General features: G+C 43.5%; 1 protein-coding gene across 5 annotated transcripts in view; it reads right to left on the bottom strand.

The window, feature by feature from the left end:
• The window catches only part of RPAP1 (RNA polymerase II associated protein 1), a 117977-nt gene extending 95618 nt beyond the window's left edge, over window positions 1–22359 (bottom strand). The window contains exons 1-4 of one of the 5 annotated variants that reach the window (XM_077264185.1): window positions 22274–22359; window positions 18231–18438; window positions 17564–17712; window positions 16812–16904 (exon numbers count right to left, since the gene is read on the bottom strand). In XM_077264185.1, the coding sequence (XP_077120300.1) occupies window positions 16812–16904; window positions 17564–17712; window positions 18231–18417 (429 nt within the window). In that variant the 5' untranslated portion in view covers window positions 18418–18438; window positions 22274–22359. The other 4 variants (XM_077264217.1, XM_077264202.1, XM_077264192.1 and 1 more) reach the window with 4 other exon arrangements.
• Between the last annotated feature and the right edge of the window lie 1170 nt (window positions 22360–23529).

The following is a 23529-nucleotide window of genomic DNA, read 5'->3' as shown; positions in this document are numbered from 1 at the left end:
GCAGCACTCGTCGCAAATCTGGGGAAAAGGCAGACAAAATCACTCCCTCTCTGAGGATACCAGCCGGCTCTGAAACTCCCCGAGAGTCAGGCACAAAACTCCTAGAAAGAGCATCAGCCTTCACGTTCTTCGAACCAGGCAGGTTTGAGACCACAAAATCGAAACGGGAGAAAAACAACGACCAACGAGCCTGTCTAGGATTCAGCCGCTTGGCAGACTCGAGATAAATCAGATTTTTGTGATCAGTTAAGACCACTACACGATGCTTAGCTCCCTCGAGCCAATGTCGCCACTCCTCAAATGCCCACTTCATAGCCAACAACTCCCGATTACCAACATCATAATTCCGCTCGGCAGGCGAAAACTTTCTTGAAAAGAAAGCACAAGGCTTCATCACAGAGCAATCAGAGCTTCTCTGCGACAAAACAGCCCCTGCTCCAATCTCAGAAGCATCAACCTCGACCTGAAAAGGAAGAGAGACATCAGGCTGACACAAAACTGGAGCCGAAGAAAACCGGCGCTTCAGCTCCCGAAAGGCTTCCACGGCCGCAGGAGACCAATTAGTCACATCAGAACCCTTCTTGGTCAAATCCATCAAGGGTTTAACCACGCCAGAAAAATTAGCAATGAAGCAACGGTAAAAATTAGCAAAACCCAAGAACTTCTGAAGACTCTTAACAGATGTAGGCTGAGTCCAGTCATGAATAGCCTGAACCTTGACTGGGTCCATCTCAATAGTAGAAGGAGAAAAAATAAAACCCAAAAAGGAAACCTTCTGTACTCCGAAGAGACATTTTGAGCCCTTCACAAATAAGGCTTTAGCACGCAGGACTCGAAATACCATCCTGACCTGCTTCACATGGGACTCCCAGTCCTCAGAAAAGACCAAAATGTCATCCAGATACACAATCATAAATTTATCCAGATATTCTCGGAAGATGTCATGCATGAAGGACTGGAACACGGAAGGAGCATTAGAGAGTCCAAAAGGCATCACCAAGTACTCAAAATGACCTTCGGGCGTATTAAAACCCATCCTGCGTGATAATATAGGTGAATTTAATGAAAATGTAGAGTCCCTGTGGGTGGAGATAAGGGGAGGGGGAAAAAATAATAAATTACTGATAGGGGTTTGTTATAAATCTCCAAAAATAATGGAAGCAATGGAGAATATCCTCGTAAAGCAAATTGATGAAGCTGCGACTCAAGGAGAAGTCATTATTATGGGGGACTTCAACTACCCTGAAATAGATTGGGGAACAGAAACCTGCAGTTCCAGCAAAGGTAATCGGTTTTTGACAACTATGAGAGACAATTACCTTTCACAACTGGTTCAGGACCCAACAAGGAGGGGGGCACTGCTAGACCTAATATTAACCAACAGGCCAGACCGCATATCAAATATAAGGGTTGGGGGTCACTTGGGGAATAGTGATCACAAAATAATAAGTTTTCATGTAACCTTTAATAAGATGGGTAGTAGGGGGGTGACAAGGACACTAAACTTCAGGAGGGCAAATTTCCAACGGATGAGAGAGGATCTTGGTGCAATTAACTGGGACGATATCCTGAGACACAAAAATACACAAAGAAAATGGGAGACGTTTATTAGCATCCTGGATAGGACCTGTGCACAGTATATACCGTATGGGAATAAACATACTAGAAATAGGAGGAAACCAATATGGCTAAATAGAGCTGTAAGGGGCGCAATAAGGGACAAAAAGAAAGCATTTAGAGAATTAAAGGAAGTAGGTAGTGAGGAGGCATTAAATAAATACAGAAAATTAAATAAATTCTGTAAAAAGCAAATCAAGGCAGCAAAGATTGAGACAGAGAGACTCATTGCCAGAGAGAGTAAAAATAATCCCAAAATATTCTTTAACTATATAAATAGTAAGAAACTAAAAAATGACAGTGTTGGCCCCCTTAAAAATAATCTGGGGGAAATGGTGGATGAGGATGAGGAAAAAGCCAATATGCTAAATGACTTTTTTTCATCAGTATTTACAAAAGAAAATCCCATGGCAGACAAAATTACTAGTGATAAAAATTCCCCATTAAATGTCACCTGCTTAACCCAGCAGGAAGTACAGCGGCGTCTAAAAATAACTAAAATTGACAAATCTCCGGGCCCGGATGGGATACACCCCCGAGTACTGCAGGAACTAAGTACAGTCATTTATAGACCATTATTTTTAATCTTTAAAGAGTCCATAATAACAGGGTCTGTACCACAGGACTGGCGTATAGCAAATGTGGTGCCAATATTCAAAAAAGGGGCAAAAACTGAACTCGGTAATTATAGGCCAGTAAGCTTAACCTCTACTGTGGGTAAAATCCTGGAGGGCATTCTAAGGGATACTATACTGGAGTATCTGAAGAGGAATAACCTTATGACCCAGTATCAGCACGGGTTTACTAGGGACCGTTTATGTCAGACTAATTTGATCAGCTTCTATGAAAAGGTAAGTTCCGGACTGGACCAAGGGAACCCAGTGGACGTAGTGTATATGGACTTTTCCAAAGCTTTTGATACGGTGCCACACAAAAGGTTGTTACATAAAATGAGAGTAATGGGGATAGGGGAAAATATGTGTAAGTGGGTTGAGAGCTGGCTCAGGGATAGGAAACAAAGGGTGGTTATTAATGGAGCACACTCGGACTGGGTTGCGGTTAGCAGTGGGGTACCACAGGGGTCAGTATTGGGCCCTCTTCTTTTTAACATATTTATTAATGACCTTGTAGGGGGCATTCAGAGTAGAATTTCAATATTTGCAGATGACACTAAACTCTGCAGGGTAATCAATACAGGGGAGGACAATTTTATATTACAGGATGATTTATGTAAACTAGAAGCTTGGGCTGATAAATGGCAAATGAGCTTTAATGGGGATAAATGTAAGGTCATGCACTTGGGTAGAAGTAATAAGATGTATAACTATGTGCTTAATTCTAAAACTCTGGGCAAAACCGTCAATGAAAAAGACCTGGGTATATGGGTGGATGACAAACTCATATTCAGTGGCCAATGTCAGGCAGCTGCTACAAAGGCAAATAAAATAATGGGATGTATTAAAAGAGGCATAGATGCTCATGAGGAGAACATAATTTTACCTCTATACAAGTCACTAGTTCGACCACACTTAGAATACTGTGCACAGTTCTGGTCTCCGGTGTATAAGAAAGACACAGCTGAACTGGAGCGGGTGCAGAGAAGAGCGACCAAGGTTATTAGAGGACTGGGGGGTCTGCAATACCAAGATAGGTTATTACACTTGGGGCTATTTAGTTTGGAAAAACGAAGACTAAGGGGTGATCTTATTTTAATGTATAAATATATGAGGGGACAGTACAAAGACCTTTCTGATGATCTTTTTAATCATAGACCTGAGACAGGGACAAGGGGGCATCCTCCACGTCTGGAGGAAAGAAGGTTTAAGCATAATAACAGACGCGGATTCTTTACTGTAAGAGCAGTGAGACTATGGAACTCTCTGCCGTATGATGTTGTAATGAGTGATTCATTAATTAAATTTAAGAGGGGACTGGATGCCTTTCTGGAAAAGTATAATGTTACAGGGTATATACACTAGATTCCTTGATAAGGCGTTGATCCAGGGAACTAGTCTGATTGCCGTATGTGGAGTCGGGAAGGAATTTTTTTCCCCATGGTGGAGTTACTCTTTGCCACATGGGGTTTTTTTGCCTTCCTCTGGATCAACATGTTAGGGCATGTTAGGTTAGGCTGTGGGTTGAACTAGATGGACTTACAGTCTTCCTTCAACCTTAATAACTATGTAACTATGTAAATGCTGTTTTCCATTCATCCCCCTGCTTAATGCGCACAAGGTTATACGCACCACGAAGATCTATCTTGGTGAACCAACTGGACCCCTTAATCCGAGCAAACAGATCAGACAACAATGGCAAAGGATACTGAAATTTGACCGTGATTTTATTTAGAAGACGATAATTTATACAAGGTCTCAGAGAACCATCCTTCTTGGCCACAAAAAAGAATCCTGCACCAAGAGGGGAGGAGGACGGGCAAATATGTCCCTTCTCTAAAGACTCCTTTATATAGCTCCGCATTGCGGCATGTTCTGGTACAGACAAATTAAAAAGTCGTCCCTTAGGGAACTTACTACCAGGAATCAAATTTATAGCACAATCACAATCCCTGTGAGGAGGCAGGGCACCGGATCTGGGCTCATCAAATACATCCTGGTAGTCCGACAAAAACTCAGGGACCTCAGAAGGAGTGGAAGAAGCAATTGATACCAAAGGAGCATCGCCATGAATCCCCTGGCAACCCCAACTTGACACAGACATAGCTTTCCAATCCAGAACTGGATTATGGGCCTGCAGCCATGGCAGACCCAACACGACAACATCATGCAAATTATGCAGCACAAGAAAGCGAATCACCTCCTGATGCACAGGAGTCATGCACATGGTCACTTGAGTCCAATATTGAGGCTTATTCTCAGCCAATGGTGTAGCATCAATTCCCCTCAGTGGAATAGGGAATTCCAAAGGCTCCAGGACAAAACCACAGCGCCTGGCAAACGACAAATCCATCAGATTCAGGGCAGCACCTGAATCCACAAAAGCCATAACCGAGTAGGATGACAAAGAACAAATTAAAGTAACAGACAAAATGAATTTAGGCTGTATAGTACCAATGGTGACAGGTTTAGCGATTTTTTAACGCACTTAGAGCATGCTGAGATAACATGAGTTGAATCACCACAGTAAAAGCACAACCCATTTTGACGTCTATGATTTTGCCGCTCAATTCTGGTCAGAACTCGGTCACATTGCATAGACTCAGGTCTCTGTTCAGAAAACACCGCCAGATGGTGCGCAGATTTGCGCTCCCGCAAACGCCGATCAATCTGAATGGCCAAAGCCATTGAGTCATTCAGACTTGCAGGCGTGGGGAACCCCACCATAACATTCTTAATGGCTTCAGAAAGACCTTCTCTGAAATTTGCAGCCAGGGCACACTCATTCCATGGAGTAAGCACCGACCATTTCCGAAATTTTTGACAATACACCTCAGTTTCATCCTGGCCCTGAGAAAGAGCCAGCAAGGCCTTTTCTGCCTGGTTCTCAAGATTAGGTTCCTCATAAAGCAGTCCAAGCGCCAGAAAAAACGCATCCACATTCAGCAATGCAGGATCTCCTGGCACCAGAGAGAAAGCCCAATCTTGAGGGTCGCCACGTAACAAGGAGATAACAATTTTAACTTGCTGAGCTGAATCACCAGAGGAACGAGGTCTCAAAGATAGAAATAATTTACAATTATTCTTAAAATTCAGAAACCTAGATGTATCTCCAGAAAACAACTCAGGAATAGGTATTTTAGGCTCTGACATAGGGCTATGAACAACAAAATCCTGAATGCTTTGCACCCTTGCAGCAAGATGATCCACACTAGAAGCCAGACTCTGAATATCCATGTCAGCAGCTGAACACAAAACCACCCAGAGATTAAGGGGATGAGAGAAGCTGGACAGACTGCAGCAAAGATAGAGAGGAAAAAAAAAAATTGTACTCAGGGCTTCTCTTATCCCACTTCTGCGATGCATTAAACACTTTTATGGCCTGCTGTACTGTTATGATCCTAGTGGCTGAGGATCACAAAACGGACTAGCTAAGTTTATGAACATAGACACGAGCTCTAGGGAGGTGGTAACTGGACTGACCGCAAACCTGATCCTAACCAACACACTAAAGGTAGCCGGTGAACGTGCCTAAAATCCTGGACGTCTCGACGCAGCCTGAGAAACTATCTACTCATGGAGGGAAAGTAAGACCTCACTTGCCTCAAGAGAAATCACCCCAAAGATATAGGAAGCCCCCAACAAATAATAACATAATAACGGTGAGGTAAGGGGAAAACACAACCGTAGAAATGAAAACAGATACAGCAAATGAGGCCCGCTAATACTAGATAGCAGAAGACAGATAGGGAACTGTGCGGTCAGTAAAAAACCCTATGCAAAATATCCACGCTGAGAATACAAGAACCCCCACACCAACTAACGGTGTGAGGGGAGAAACTCAGCCCCCTAGAGCTACCAGCAAGCAAGGAAATCACATATTAGCAAGCTGGACAAGAAACAAAAATAAACCAAGAAACATATGACCACTGATGGTCAAAAAATTAACCAAGCAAAACTTAGCTTCTCTTGAAGAGACTGATAACGAAGGACTGCAGGAGAGCTCCAAAATAGCACTGAAGACATTGACAGCAGGCAACAACTGAGAGTCCAGGTGAACTAAATAGGAAACCAGCTAACAGATAACGAGACAGCTGATCAAGCCTCAGACCTGCAGAATGACACAAAGAGCCACCAGAGGGAGCCCAAAGACAGCACTCACACAGTACCAGTTGTGACCACAAGAGGGAGCCCAAAAACAGAGTTCACAACATCCAGGTAAGTTTACCATTAACTAGGATCCTCAAGTCCTTCTCCATGTCAGATTTACCCAGTGGTTTCCCGTTCAGTGTGTAATGGTGATATTGATTCCTCCTTCCCATGTGTATAACCTTACATTTATCATTGTTAAACCTCATCTGCCACCTTTCGGCCCAAGTTTCCAACTTATCCAGATCCATCTGTAGCAGAATACTATCTTCCTTTGTATTGACTGCTTTACATCGCTTTGTATCATCTGCAAATATTAATATTTTACGTGTAAACCTTCTACCAGATTGTTAATAAATATGTTGAAGAGAATAGGTCCCAACACCGACCTCTGCGGTACCCGACTGGTCACAGCGACCCAGTTAGAGAATATACCATTTATAACCACCCTCTGCTTTCTATCCCTAAGCCAGTTACTTACCCATTTACACAAATTTTCCCCCAGACCCAGCATTCTCATTTTGTGTACCAACCTCTTGTGTGGCACGGTATAAAACGCTTTGGAAAAATCAAGATATACCACGTCTAATGACTCACCTTGCTCCAGTCTATAGCTTATCTCTTGATAAAAGCTGATTAGATTGGTTTGGCAGGAGCGATTCCTCATAAACCCATGCGGATATGGAGTTAAACAGTTATTCTCATTGAGATAATCTAGAATAACGTCCCTCAGAAACCCTTCAAATATTTTACCAACAATAGAGGTTAGACTTATTGGCCTATAATTTCCAGGTTCACTTTTAGAGCCCTTTTTGAATATCGGTACCACATTTTATGCGCCAGTCCTGTGGAACAGACCCCGTCGCTATAGAGTCCCTAAATATAAGAAATAATGGTTTGTCTATTACATTACTTAGTTCTCTTAGTACTCGTGGGTGTATGCCATTCGGACCTGGAGATGTATCTATTTTAATCTTATTTAGCCGGTTTCACACCTCTTCTTGGGTTAGATTGGTGACCCTTAATATAGGGTTTTCTTTGTCTCTCGGCATTTCACCTACCAATTCATTTTCCACCGTGAATACCGTGGAGAAGAAGGTGATTAATACAGCCGCATCCAGGGAAGCGAGCAAAAATAGTCCCCGGCCAGGGAGATCTGATTGGCCAGATCCGATGCCTCCGGGGGAAGGTTACTGTCTTGAATGATTTTGGACAGGGTATCCGCCCAGGAGACCACTGCTTTAGCAACCCATGCCGCGGCAGAAGAAGGGGAGAGTGCAGAGCCTGAGGCTTCAAAAACTGAGTGAGCAAGATTCTATCTGACGGTCCATGGGATTTTTAATTGAGGATCCATCTGAAAAGGATAGGAGGGTTTTGGAGGCCAGGCGAGATACATGTGGATCAACTGGAGGGGATTCAGCCCATTCCTTCCGCAGATCCGATGAAAAAGGGTCAAGAGGCTTCTGTCGTGTGAAGCATTTGTCCGGCCGCTCCCTATGTCGCTGAACTATGTCCTGAAACTTGGTATGGTTGGCAAACACCCTGTGAGGATGTTTGGTCCTATTGAAGGACACAGCGTGGTCCGGAACAGAGGTCGGGTCCTCATCAACTTTTAAAGTTTGGTTGACAGCCTCAATGAGAGTATCCACTGTCATCTCATACTCCGGTGAGTCCAGGTAGAGACACCCGTCAGATTCGTTCTCAGAGTTCTGGTCGCTGTGAACCCCTGGGGAGGGGGAGCAAGAAACGGAGCTCACGGATACCGAGGCATGAGAGGGCCCAGGAGACATGCTATGGGTCCTTTTTCTAGATGCCTGTGTAATATGTGACTGAGAGCGGCCCCTGCTGGCTGACTGTTCCCGTGTACTAGAGGAACGTTCTAAGACAGGCAGACGAATGCCCCGACCCATGGAGGGATCTTTGAGGAATTCAATCACTTTAGCCAATGAGGCCATGGACTGCGGCAGTGACGAAGCCCACACAGGGGGACTAGGTACTCTGAGTTCGGTAGCGGTGGAGGGCCCCTGAGTGCATTTGGGATCACAGGCCTTGCAGAATGGCGTACTCTGTCCCCGTGGCAACAAAGTCTGGCAGGTAGTACATGAAGTGAAAAACACTGCAATTTGTTAGCCTTCTTGGATGTCTTAGAGTGACATGGTGTACCTCAGTATGTCAACCTGAAAATATGCCTTAATAGGGAGGATCGTGGCTAATATAGGCCAGTAAGCTTAACCTCTATTGTGGGTAAAATCCTGGAGGGCATTCTAAGGGATGCTATACTGGAGTATCTGAAGAGGAATAACCTCATGACCCAGTATCAACACGGGTTTACTAGGGACCGTTCATGTCAGACTAATTTGATCAGCTTCTATGAAGAGGTAAGTTCCGGACTGGACCAAGGGAACCCAGTAGATGTAGTGTACATGGACTTTTCAAAAGCTTTTGATACGGTGCCACACAAAAGGTTGATACATAAAATGAGAATGGGGATAGGGGAAAATATGTGTAACTGGGTTGAGAGCTGGCTCAGGGATAGGAAACAAAGGGTGGTTATTAATGGAGCACACTCGGACTGGGTCGCGGTTAGCAGTGGGGTACCACAGGGGTCAGTAATGGGCCCTCTTCTTTTTAACATATTTATTAATGACCTTGTAGGGGGCATTCAGGGTAGAATTTCAATATTTGCAGATGACACTAAACTCTGCAGGGTAATCAATACAGGGGAGGACACTTTTATATTACAGGATGATTTATGTAAACTAGAAGCTTGGGCTGATAAATGGCAAATGAGCTTTAATGGGGATAAATGTAAAGTCATGCACTTGGGTAGAAGTAATAAGATGTATAACTGTGCTTAATTCTAAAACTCTGGGCAAAACCGTCATTGAAAAAGACCTGGGTGTATGGGTGGATGACAAACTCATATTCAGTGGCCAATGTCAGGCAGCTGCTACAAAGGCAAATAAAATAATGGGATGTATTAAAAGAGGCATAGATGCTCACGAGGAGAACATAATTTTACCTCTATACAAGTCACTAGTTCGACCACACTTAGAATACTGTGCACAGTTCTGGTCTCCGGTGTATAAGAAAGACATAGCTGAACTAGAGCGGGTGCAGAGAAGAGCGACCAAGGTTATTAGAGGACTGGGGAGTCTGCAATACCAAGATAGGTTATTACACTTGGGGCTGTTTAGTTTGGAAAAACGAAGACTAAGGGGTGATCTTATTTTAATGTATAAATATATGAGGGGACAGTACAAAGACCTTTCTGATGATCTTTTTAATCATAGACCTGAGACAGGGACAAGGGGGCATCCTCTACGTCTGGAGGAAAGAAGGTTTAAGCATAATAACAGACGCGGATTCTTTACTGTAAGAGCAGAGAGACTATGGAACTCTCTGCCGTATGATGTTGTAATGAGTGATTCATTACTTAAATTTAAGAGGGGACTGGATGCCTTTCTTGAAAAGTATAATGTTACAGGGTATATACACTAGATTCCTTGATAGGGCGTTGATCCATGGAACTAGTCTGATTGCCGCATGTGGAGTCGGGAAGGAATTTTTTTCCCCAATGTGGAGCTTACTCTTTGCCACATGGGTTTTTTTTGCCTTCCTTTCGATCAACATGTTAGGGCATGTTAGGTTAGGCTATGGGTTGAACTAGATGGACTTAAAGTCTTCCTTCAACCTTAATAACTATTATGACTATTATGACTAATAACCCAAGAAATTACTGCAGAGAAGGGCCAATGGGTGAAATGCAGCTGGAATCTTACCCAGGTCCTGTGGCAATTTGAGGCCGGTCCTCCCGATGCTCTGTGCTCCTGAACATTCCACTCGAGTAAAAAAGGCGGCAACCGAGAGTAGTTCAGGGAGAAAGCACCGCGAGCAGTCACGTCTGGAGTCCCCTACAGGCGTAGAAAAGGTGGCCAGTAAGAAAGAATGGCCGCCGGGAACACCAGAAGGCGGACTCGCCGTGAACGAGAAGCAGCAAGTGCGTGGGCAAAGCCGCCGGTGTGATGCAAGCAGGTGGGTGTGGCTTCTGGGTTGCAGCCTAGCATGACTCGAAGCTGCGGGGCTAAATTTTCGGCGCTGGGCGGAACGCACCCGGAGGAGAGGAAAACCAATAAACCATCAGGAAGGTAATCGACAGACGAGGACCGCTTACAGCACGCTACAGGAACCCTCCGGCCGAACCTGACCCGGTCACTTACCCACAGTGAAGCGCAGAGTTCAGACTGCTCTGCCTGCAGGTCAGCTACTGCAGCATGGACATTGCAGGGAACAGTCCATCCACCATCCAGTTGTCCACGAGGTGGAGAGGGACCATCCACCTTCTTCCATCACCGCTGTTTTGTCAGTGGTGTTGCAGTGGGGGCCGCACGGATGCCATAAGTGCCTCTGGACATCCTAGGGGTTAACTCCCCTAGGATGGAGCAAGGCTGTTGGTGTGGCTGTCATAAGCCTGGCTGCAGAAGGGGGTACATGGAGGCGACACTCCATGTTCCCGTCTGTTGTTGAATTTGGGAGATCGGTGCCCTGAAGGGATCCGTCGCCCCTAAAGAGAGCTCAGGCATACCTTTCAACAATGCAGGAGGGAAAATGTGGAGGCGACACTCCACATTCCTGCCTGTTGTTGGTTTGGGGAGATCGGAACCCTGAAGGGATCCGTCGCCCCTGTAATCCATTAAAAGGAATAAGAATAAAAAAGTAAAAATAAAAATTTGTCTGAAGACCAGACCCATGTGCCTCCTACAGACAATAAGCATGAACTGGTTTGGCTGGAGCCAGCGTGTGCGTGTATACTGCAGAGGAGGAGCTAACCCTTTTTTGTATTCACTTACTGTCAGCCTCCTAGTGGCAGCAGCATAACACCCAAGGTCCTGTCTTCCCCAATGAGGCGAAGAAGAAAAAACCTCCTAGTGCTTTTGGTATTCAGCACCTATACAGAACAATGTGACATCATGGTAACAGACTACAAGAATCCCTGTGGGTCTTCAGATATTGCAGCCATGTAGTACTCCCTTGCTTCCAGCCTCTACTTCTTATTAACCTACGGACTATAAAAGGTGCAGACTGGTCGCATATAGGGTCCCAAAGGTACCACAATCTGACAAAAAGCATGGACAGCTGTAGGTTTAGAGCACTCGATATATGTACAGGTTTTATATCTCAGTTTTCCAATGTAGGATCATATGTCCGACACCCATAAATGAGGGTCATTATTAAAAAGATCAAAAGTGTGCTATATTTTGCAGAGACGAGTCGTGGTCATAAGGAAGTCAGAGATCTGCGCCAGATGAAGGAGAAAAAAGAAAACGAATTACTACAAATAGAGACATCACCGATGATCACTGGATTCACCTGTATGGTAAAGACTTATACAGTATATAGAGCTATTTAAAGGGTTTATCCCATCATCTTTGGGAGGACCACACGGCTCCCGAACATCCTACCCTCGTCCTGCTTGATTGACTGCTGGGAGCAGCTTGCCCGGACTGTGCGCACTCTTTGTAGCTTGCTCCAGACCAGGAGCATTAGCCAGAGCAAAAAGTTACAGCACTTCTTGATCTGGAGAACCCCATAATCCCATGTACTCTGCTCTTAAGACGCCCTTTAGGAAAACCAGATAGAAAACAAGCACAAAAAGAGACAACCTCCCTAGTTAGCAAACCCAGCTTGTGCAGGCATCTTACGGTTGGCTGGTTCGGGGTTGTCCCTTTAAATACAGCTTTGTGTGATTGAATAGTAGCATTGTAGAGACAAGAAGCGACGCGCCTAAAACCTGACATCAGTGGTGATCACTTTTAAAGCTACAGGCTAAATGTTAATACAACGCGCGATATTTCTGCTTTTGCTACAAAAACAGTCGTGTAGGTGCACGTGGTATGAAAAAAACTTAAAAGCAAGATCTTTTTCTTGATAATGACTTTTTGTAAAAATGAATCTTATAACCAATGTGTCATTCAGTAAAATTAAAAGTGTCTGCCGCCAGCTCTCCTCCGATGTTTCCTCAGCTAATGAGCTGTCTATGAACGGCACACAAAGAAATCCATCATGTTTTATAGTTTCCAAGGAAACTATGTCACCGGATCATGTATATCCAGGCAATGTCACTAATGTCTGAAAATGCCTTTCCATGCAAGAGATGAAGTCGATTTGAGAAAGAGTGGAAAACAGCTTTAGATCGTCAGCTTATGAGGGAGATGCAGGACTACGCAGCAAGGTCTGAACCTAGTAACCATAATTCTCCATATCCAACACCGGGTCATTCCATATCAAGTGATCCAAATATGAATATTTTTTTTACCTGACGTCTTTAGATTTTTTTTATTTTTGGTTTTTATGAAGTACAACTTTAGTTAATTACAAATTAAAAGTTTAGAATTTTTTTCTTCATCAGTTAATTTTTTACAGAATTTTAAAGTTTTAAAAAAGCGCGGATTTTGGCCTGGTATGGCTTTACATTTTTTATCATATCGCGGGCTAGAATTAAGATATAGAGGTGGGAGAGGCATCATTTTTCTCAGAACGGTACCGGCTTTCATTTGATATGTCACAAGACTATGTTTCTTTATATTTTGTTTTGGTGAAATCAAATTAAACATTTTGATGCGCAATTCTGAAAAAAACTTATGTTTTAAAATTGTGAAAACATGCATGTGTGTTACTTGTGTCCTTGTTTATATTTGTACAGGGATTCAACTTGGGATCTATCAAATTTGTATTTTTTTTTTTAAGCCTTGAATCATCTGATTTTATGTTTGTGCGTGTTTCTTCCCTTTTTCTTTTCAAATTACAACTTATTGCATTCAACATTTATATGCAACAATAAAGAAAACACAAAAAACAAATACCAAAGTGCCAGAATAAATACATCTTAATCATCATAACACAACTTGCTCAGCATTTTCAACCTGAATGCATTGAACAAGCCAAAAGATAAAAGGTGATCACATCCTCAAGTGTGGTTTTCTAAATACAGTCTGATCCTAATTATATGTTAAAAACAAGATTAAAAGAACGAATATTTCTACCACCTATTTATACAAGGACATCTTTTTTTCTACTATATCACTAAACCTGTCATTTCTGAAGTGGTTAAGAAGAATAGTCCAGCAGTTAAATCCTCGTTCTATAAAATATGAACTAATCAAACAATTAATAGTAGGTTTTTACACTGGCCTTCTATCACCAATGTGTCCCTTCTAGTGGGTGAAATGTCATCTTGCCCATAAGCGCTTACTAGCAATGGCCGTTTCCTTCTGTGTCAGAGTGTGGACGGCCTGTCATGGTGCTCGGCTCCACCTGAGTTAATATCTGATTTTTGTTCACTTTTACAATGTCTGATTTTCTTGGATACACAAAGGACGGCACTGGACCAGAAGGTGCAGAAAAGTCCTTTCTACGTCTTCATTTTCACAATCTTTGGAGAGTCCAGTAGCCGTCAGCGCTAATCATATTCACAGGTCACATAGCCAGTTGTGTCATCCATTGCCGATCTTGTGCCGCCTTCTACCACGTCATGGACGTCACTGTCTTTATTTCCACTACATGGGATTACAGTCTGGTATTGCTGAGTCCCTGTGATGGGTTCTGCTTCCTGTAACCGATGTTATAACAAACTCTCCTCCTCTTCGTAGTCCTGGTTTGTACAATACATTAACTGGATGTTAAGAATATTTTTCTCCCTCCATTTGAGGAGTTGCATCGGTGTTAAGATTTGGTGTGAATACGGTCTGTGGAGGCTGGAGCTGCCGGCCTGTCATCTGCTCTGCAGTCACCGTCTACCCCTGGTCATCCTCAGCCCTAACAAAGCTTCTCCTCTGTCCTCTCCTGCTTCTATGTGGTAACATAATAAAATAATATGGGAACATCTAACAATCATGGATTATTTGGCAAATATAGACCCCACACTGTTAGACCACAGGCTGAACAGATCTGAAATCAAGATTTTTGAGCTGACACTGTAATAGTTTTATTTTTTAAAATATGATCCCATCACGATCCCAGCTTGTATTTTGGTGCAGATGTGGATAGGAGCATAACAGGCACATGTGCAGTTTTTGAAATTTTTAAATCAAACGTTTTTTTCGGAAATGCGTTTTAAAGTTTTGCGCTTGCATTTGCATAGGTAAAATATTATTAAAGATACTCTTGTGACATATCTGGTGAAAGCCTGTACAGTTCTGAGTAGAATGGTGTTTATTTTGTTTCTCTCTCTCTTTTCTAGCCTGAGTTATGGGGAGAAATGTAAAGGCAGGCAACACCGAAATTCGCACTTTTTCCGAACTTTGAAAATCAATAAAAAATTAAAAAAAAATACCGTATTTTCCGGCATATAAGACGACCGGGCGTATAAGACGACCCCCCAACTTTTCCAGTTAAAATATAAAATCTTCTTAAAAGTCGGGGGTCTTCTTATACGCTGTATGTCGTCTTATAGGGCCGGTGAATATGTGCCTTTTGGCGTGGGGAGTGGTCCCGATGACGAAGAGAGGGGGCGTCTCACAGTAAAGTGTGAGTGGAGTATATCCCCCTATTAGCTCATTGTGGCAGCGTGGGGGTCTCTGTGCTGGGGAGCGGCGGCTCCTCATTGCGGCAGCATAGAGTTTCTGTGCTGTGAGCGGCAGCTCCTCTTCGTGCCGTGGGTGCTGTGGGGCGGCGGCGCATCTTCTTGCAGCGTCGGGGCTCCTCCGGCATCTCCTCAAAGCCCGGAGGCCCCGCCGGCAGCTCCATTGCTGCGATGCGGTGGCCTCCGGGAAAATGGCCGCTGCTCAGATTCAGATCTCGTCTCCCGAGATCTCGGGACGAGATCTGAATCTGAGCATGCGCCGCCATTTTCCCGGAGGCCACCGCATCGCAGCAATGGAGATGCCGGTGCCTCCGGGCCTGGAGGAGATGCCGGAGGAGCCCCGACGCTGCAAGAAGATGCGCCGCCGCCGCCCCACAGCACGAAGATGCGCCGCCGCCCCACAGCACAGAGCACCCACGGCACGAAGAGGAGTTGCCGCTCCCAGCACAGAGACCCCCACGCTGCCACAATGAGGTAATGGGGGTACTCCACTCACACTTTACTGTGAGACGCCCCCTCTCTTAGTCATCGGGACCACTCCCCCCCACCCACCATATGCACCATATGCACATTTATCTGTACCCGGCGTATAAGATGACCCCCGACTTTTAAGAAGATTTTGAGGGGTTAAAAAGTCGTCTTATACGCCGGAAAATACGGTATCTAGAATTTTTTTTTCTTCACATTTTGCATTCTCTGACACACTATTACCAAATAACAAAATCTCAAAAGAATTAAAAATATAGGAGGTAAAAATCATTGGTTCACTTGACATGGAATGATAATCTGGAGGACACTGTAAATTACCAGAAAAAGTATTTACAAGTATATTACGATGCCACATTGTATGGAGACAAGTGATTGCCTGCAGCGGTCACATGGGTGGAATGTCATCACCGCAGCACCTGTCAACACACAGGTGGGATCACCGAAGCGAGGCAGGGGGGGTTTAACCAGGTGATTATGGAATTTTTTATTTTAGCACATTTGCAGCCATTAGTATTATTATTAGTGTTTTTTTATATAATATTTCCTTTATATTCTCCCATCTTTTAAGCTCTAATTGTTTTAAAAACTACAAAAAAAAACTCTGGTAAATGTACCATGACAGCACATAAATCTCAGCTGATGGGAACAATCAGCAGAGCCCATATTCAAGGCTAGAGCAATCACTAAATGTCACAGAAAAGCCAGTTTGGATCTTTGATCATCATCATCGTTTGAGTGCTATTGATTTTTTATTCTATATTGATTTTATAGAGCAATGGTTTTAAAAGGTGAGATTCACAATGGTCTGAGCTGGCTTTTTTTCCTAGTCATTATCCTATGCTTAGTCTAGCCTACACTCCTTTGAAGCAGGCAGAAAAAAAAAACACCTCGGCTGAGCAGATCAATGCAAAGGTCAGAGTAGCTGGAGAGTAGTGGGTCACACGTGATGGCTTTGTGGCATTTTGGCCATTGCAACAAGTCAGATGGAACTGAAATAAAAATCTCCTTCATGCAGAGTGGAACAGACGGCAGACATCATGACTAGCATTGGAGCAAAGACTTTTAACAAACTGACCCGACAATTGTCAGTAACTTTTCCTACAATACAGGCATACAGTGGGATATGTTGCCATTTATATATTATTTTTTTAACTATTTTTTTTTTTATTTCCCTAGATAAGTTATCAGTAACGTATGTTGAGTGAATGGTATAATATATATTGGTGGGGGTGCAGGTGTCATATTCCCAACCATCTAACATCAATAGAAGAGGTTGTCAATATCATAAAGCCAGACAACCCTTTTAAGTAGCAAGAGGTTGCACAGATTACACATTGTAGAAAAAAACAGCAGTCTCTTACCACACTGGGTATCTCCGATCTGTGAAAGACTCGAGGAAATGCTTCTCCAGTGGGGAGGGGAGCTGTGATGGTGGAAGCACTTGTGTCTCGTTCCTTAAAAACAGGGAAATCAAGGATAAATTATCTACGCATAGTATACAGTACTGTGCAAAACTTTTAGGCAGGCGTGGAAAAAAAGCTGCAACATAAGAATGTTTTCCAAAATAGAAGTGTGAATTGTTTATTTTTAGCAAGGAACAAAATGCAAAGTGAATGAACAGTAGAGAAGTCTAAATCGGATCAATAATTGGTGTGACCACCCTCTGCCTTCAAAATATCAGTTCTTTCAATTCTTCTCGGTACTTGTCACTTGCACAGTTTTTGAAGGAACTCAGCAGGGAGGTTGTTCCAAACATCTTGGAGAAATAACCACATATCTTCTGTGGATGTTGGCTTAGGTAAATCCTTCATGTGATCCCAGATAGACTGGATGACGTGAGACCAGGGCTCTGTAGGGGCTGTATGAGAACTTACAGGACTTATTTTTCTTTTCTACGCTAAAGCTGATGGTATTAGTGGTTAGTTCTCCAAGATGTATTTCTGTGCCTCCTTTAGACTTGTGGGGTCATTCAATGGTAGACCGCTTTATGGGTATGGGGGGAGGCAGACGCTCCTCACAACCTGAAGAGCCCATTTTTGTAAATAGACTTTCTAACCTGATGGACTTCCTCACAAGCTGTCATCTACAATATGGAGGCAGTAATCGAACTCACTATGATTTTTGAGATGACGGCCGTGATGTGTTCGTCATGTCTTTCACATATGTCTTCTAGATCTTCTTCAGCAAAATGAACCCTTGTTCCTGCAACTTTTGATATCTTAGTTGGCCCCGGGGTCAAAATAGGAGGCAAATCAGAAAAATCTTTAAAAAGAGAAAAAAAAAGTTGTTGAATGGGTGTTCTCAAGTTTGAAAGTTATTTTCTATCCAAAGGATAGGGGATAACTTTCCGGTCACTGGGGGTCTGACCATTGTGGCCTCCACATATCTTGAAAATAGCGGGGGTTGCTCATGCGCAATGCCGCTCTATTCATTCTAATAAGAACACCGAAGATCAGCCAAATGCTGCACTCAGCAATCTCCGATGCTACCATTAAGAAAGAATGAAGCAGTAGTGTGCATGGGTGACCTCAACTCCATTCAGCCAGGGCTCTTAAGCTCTGGTTGTCGGGATCAATAATGGTCATGGTAGTCAGACCCCCAGCCATAGAGAGTTATCCCGTATCCTGCATATAGAGCAGAACTTCTAAACTCAAGAACACTCCTTTACATTTAATAGCAGGAGTTTCAATTGTATTGTAGAGGGGATGAAAATTTCTATTATAGATCTGTCGCACACCGACCTATAAGAATATATACATGCAGCAAGTTTCAGTCCTTACCCTGCAGTGACACAACATCTCTTCCTGCTCCTTCAGAAGCCCCCTCACTTGCTTCTTCAGATACCCCTTTTCTTTTATCCGCCTTCCTAACAACGGTGGCCGCTGCAGATGCTCGGGCAGCAAGAAACTGCTTCTGGAATTCTAATAGATCTTCTTCAGACTCCCCCGGTTTAGGTCTTGACAGCATTGTGGTTTTCTTTTACAATACCTAATAATATAAAGACAAATTTATGGTAAGTTTCTGTTATGTTAAGACATACTTACAATATTATAACATAAAGAGTCTATCTGGCGCCAGTGACATTACGACCCCACACACCTGCCCAGATGCGTGCATGATCGGCAGGTATCGTACTCTTCCTTAGAATAGGACATATGTATACCTGATCATGCATGCGTTTCGGCAGCTATGTGTGGTAATGTCATCAGCAATGCTCACGTCTGATGCAAACTTTAGTGGCACCATATAACCCCCTTAGCGCAAATCAGTTAATAAAGCTTTTATATTCCTTTGAAAAAATTAGAAGAAGGTCAGTACATTCCACAAACACTCCCCCTGTCCATGGCTACCAATTGACGACACGTTTTATGCAGTTATGTAGCCATTTCATCCAATAGCTAATGCAGGGGGATTAACCAGACAGCTCAGTATCCCCCTCTAGGAGCTAGAACACAACCTCTATCCACATATACTTAAAGGTATATTCTCAAGTTATCAGAGCAATAGTTTCCTACCTTCCTGGACTGTGGCACACCTACGTGAATGACTGTTATGGTGAGCAGCAGAGCTATAGTATTAGTAGAACTATAAAGCTCAGCTCATGTTCTGCTGAAATACATTCAGCTATCAGTGATTTGTTCCGAGTCTACACTGTTATCACTGTATTTACATAGAGAGATAGCAGGGCATTGGAACAAGCACACAGCTCTGGACAGTCAGAGTCATGATTATGAAACCTGCTCTGAAAGATGGAGTTTCTGATATACAGTATAACTGTATCTCTTCAGAAGCTGAGAGGGAGGGGGAGGGAGGTGAGCAGCTAAATGCTGTAAAGAAGTCAATAGCCTGGAGAAAGCTGACTGGGATGTTAAGAGTTAACCCCCCTCCTGGAATGTACAGTAACTACTGTGCACGCTAGACCAGATGCCAAGGAAACCAGCTGTAGACTATAAAAGATCAAAGCTCTCATTGCAGGAGAATGACAGCAGATAGAAAAAGCAAGTTTATTTTCATTCTGTCTAACTAATTAAAGCAATTTAAGAACACGCTTTTAAGCCGTCCTAGTATTGGGGTTCATTCAGTCAAGATTATTTTACATTTGTGTGCTTTCAGTGTGCAAAAAGGATAACATACAGAAAGCACAAGGATCAATGTAAGTCAATGGGGGAGCCCACATGAGTTTTTACACACAAACCGATGGACTAGATGTAAAAAAAGAAGAAAAAAAAAAGCAGCATGAACTGTCCAGATTTGTTTTTTGGATCAGACTCTCCCATGGGTGAGTAAAAAAAAAAAGGATCACAAATGGACAATTTTCTGGCATGTATTTTACGGATCCACTGTAATTATTAACATAGAAAACTTTATATGGTCTTGTATATTTTTTAACTGTCGATGTATAAAAACTCATGTCAGAAATGGATGAAATGACCATCTTAAAGAGAACCTGTCACCCCCCCCCCCCCCCCAGGTAGTTTTAACTAAAAGAGCCACTTTGTGAAGCACTAATGCTGCATTCTGTCCAGGTGGCTCTTTTAGTTCGGGTCCCTGGCACTGCTGCATAATCTCTTTTATAATGTGCCCCTCATACCTGAATTTGTCAGGGGGGCATGTCTTTTCCCCTCTGACACAAACGACTCCCAGCCGTCACTCAGGGCCTCCGTGCGCCGCCTCCATTTCCTTCATGAACATCCCCGGCGCCTGCGCTGTAAGTTTTTTTTATTCAGGCATGCGCAGATTGCGCTGCCCTTCAAATTTACAGTGCAGGCGCTGGAGACGTTCATGAGGGAAATGGAGGCGGCGCACGGAGGCCCTGAGTGACGGCTGGGAGTCGTTTGTGTCAGGGGGGAAAAGACATGCCCCCCTGACAAATTCAGGTATGAGGGGCACATTATAAAAGCGATTATTTCAGCGTTTGCAGGGACCCGAACTAAAAGAGCCACCTTGACAGAATGCCGCATTAGTGCTGCACAAGGTGGCTCTTTTAGTTAAAAACGCCTGGGGGTGACAGGTTCCCTTTAATGGCCGCCTTGTAGTACTATATGTAGTGATTGCAAAGGAGAAAATCCTAGCTAGCCACAGCTTCCTCTGGCAAAACCCACTGATAATCCCTGGAGGTGCCAGACTGTGGACTTGCAGAGATCAGCTGACTGGTGGAACATCCCTGTCACACAACTCCGATCTGTGGACCTCTGTCAGTCTGAAGAACAGAGGTAAAGTGTTTCCTTTATTGTAGTCTCCATCATATCCCATAGGTCGTTTGGAAACTCACAGACACTCGCTCAGCTGAGGTCTGTGGGTGACGGACAAAAACATCAGCTATTATTTTTTACGTCTAAGGTCTCATTCAAATATAGGAAAATATATGCAAGAATTCAGCCGTTTTTTAGATTAAAAAAATGTGCAAAAACTTTGCCCAAGGATCACTGGCAACTTCAATTTGGGGCGAGTTGGTTCGTATTTTTCCTTGTACTCATCCAAATGTTAATTTTCTTCCTAAATGTAATTTCACCAGTGTTTGGTCCGTGTGTCAGCTTTTACCATTAGAGGTTTTTATCTCATATACAAAAAAAAAAAAAAACTGATTAAGGTTTCACAAGCTGATCCTATTAAACAATGAAAACATGGACAGCAACAATGTGATACTAGATGTCGTCAGTGATCTGTGAGTGTTTCACAGGCGAATAGACCTGCATAGATGACACTGACCTGTGACTCTGATCAAATATAGACATGTCTCAGTCTCATGGGGGGTTTACTTCGCGAACACATGCTCTGCAAAGCGAGCAGTACATGTGTGCAGCCCCATAGACTAGAATGGGTACATATTGGGCTTCATAATGGGTATATATTATTTCTAGTCCTGAAAAACAAATGTCTGAATGAGGCCTGAAGTCATTTCACGGTCTGGATTGGGTCCGCGATGTATGGAAGGACCGCAGTTCTCTTGATCTAAAGTCAACTGCCTCATAGACCTACATGAGGATGTTGATTTCAGGTCAGGAGACCCTCGGACAGTCCGTACTTGGGACAGTGACACATGGTTGTGTGAACTTGGACTAAGACGGGAATAATTCATAGTCCGTATACTGATCACCCTGCCCCGACTGATCCCAGGGCTCACAGACAGAACTTGGGGCTTGATAGGTGTAATATTAGGTCAGGAGACCTGCGGTCATTAGTGGTCATGCAGCCTATATACAACCTACGAAATAAGCCATTCTGAACCCGAGCGAATAAAAAATCAGGGCTGCCTGTGCGTGGCCCATTTTCCACACAAACTATTGGTCAGTGAACTACCTCACTGATTAGCAACGGCCCGTGCGCTGTCCGAGGGCGGCCCATTTTCCACACAAACTATTGGTCAGTGAACTACCTCACTGATTAGCCACGGCCCGTGCGCTGTCCGAGGGCGGCCCATTTTCCACACAGACTGGTAAAGCGTACATATGACCGTCCATCACCCTTAGCGTCCCTTACAGGAATTATATGTTGTGAAGAAGGGACACACAAGGCAGCAAACTGGCTTCTTAAGGGGGCAACATGGCGGAGGTCTAGAAAAAGCAGAACGAGTAGAGGTTGCCCATAGCAACTAAAGTGGAAACGCTGCCCGGGATAACCAACCAAACATTTCATTTTAACCAGCACTGAAATGCTAAGCTCTGATCGGTTGCTGGCATAGAAGCAGTTAACAGCACGGGCTCCTATACGTATCGTTTGTCCAGCGCACTTCTATGGAGACAGTACTGACTGTAGCGCTGCGTTAGGTTGTGCAAACCTCGTACAAGCCGCGCACAAGACAAAAACAACGGGAACCACTCACCTAAGTCTGTCACTGCTTACCACATGGTACACACTTCCGCCCTCACATTACCCGTTACGTCACTTCCTTCCTATGGAACGCAAATGTAACTTCGAATGCTTGACTGCAAAATGCAAATAGATACAGAGTGCGCGTGCGCGTGCGCGAGATCCATTCTGGAGGGATTCAATTTCCTAGACTTAACTTCATGACTTGAGCTATTTATTTCTATCACTTGACTAAATGTCTTATTTATTTAAGTACCTCCTAGGTTTCGTGAAAGAACCAGTCTGCATAATCGAGTTGCCAAACAAGTCCAGTAAACAATAGTCCAGACCCTGTAAATCGGCTGCAGCATGCAATGTCACCATAACTACCAGTTTAAAGGGGTTGTCCAGGCTGTGAGAATCCGTCAATGCTGGTGACAAGACCAAGTGGACAGGCCATGTGACCAGGCATACCTTCGGTCATGTTCTGACGAGATGTGCACGCCCTTTTTTTTTTAGAAAAGTCTGGACAAACCCTTTAAGGCCACAGTCACACTAGCAGTATTTGTCAGCATTTTACATCAGTCTTTACAAGCCAAAACCAGGAGTGGGTGATAAATATGGAAGTGATGACTTGTTTCTATTATACTTTTCCTCGGTTTGTTCCACTCCTGGTTTTGGCCTACACATACTGAGGTAAAACGCTCACCAAATACTGAATGTGTGACTATGGTCTTAGTGTCCACATAAATGCCAGCCACTATGTCCTTGTGGCCATGTAAATCACAGCCCTAGTGGCCTTATACATTTGCACCAAATTCTCATTTTAATTTGCACTTTTTTCAAGTCTATTTTCTGTATCCGGTCTGTTTTTTTTCCTATCTTTGACATTGCGGACGAGGTACAGCTTTTTTAGATATTTTCGTCTGATTTATGATTTGCAGCTTCTTATGTACAGAGCGATTTTATGTACGTGTGACATTTATTTAGTGCAACATTTTAGTTTAACTTTGTCACTTATTAGGCTAAAAAGTCAGAAAAAAAAGTTTCACAACAGAAATAAAGAGCAGTTTTGTTGTTTTCCACAAATTTCATGGACCACGTTCGTCATTTTGACGCTAAAAAAGTTAACAAATACCACAAGAGAAAAAGAAAAGTGGCTTTGAAAAAAAGAAGCAAATAATGGATCAACCCCAATGTCTCAATAAGTTTAATCTACAGACCCCCGCCCCCAAATAGGATCCCACAGTAGTACCCACATGTCAGCGTTCTCTGCCGTTCCCATGCCCG

The sequence above is a fragment of the Ranitomeya variabilis genome, chromosome 1, assembly GCF_051348905.1.
Source record: "Ranitomeya variabilis isolate aRanVar5 chromosome 1, aRanVar5.hap1, whole genome shotgun sequence".
In the NCBI taxonomy this organism is placed as follows: domain Eukaryota; kingdom Metazoa; phylum Chordata; class Amphibia; order Anura; family Dendrobatidae; genus Ranitomeya; species Ranitomeya variabilis.
Note: the sequence above shows the minus strand (reverse complement) of the source record. Positions and strands in the feature narration are given on the sequence as shown.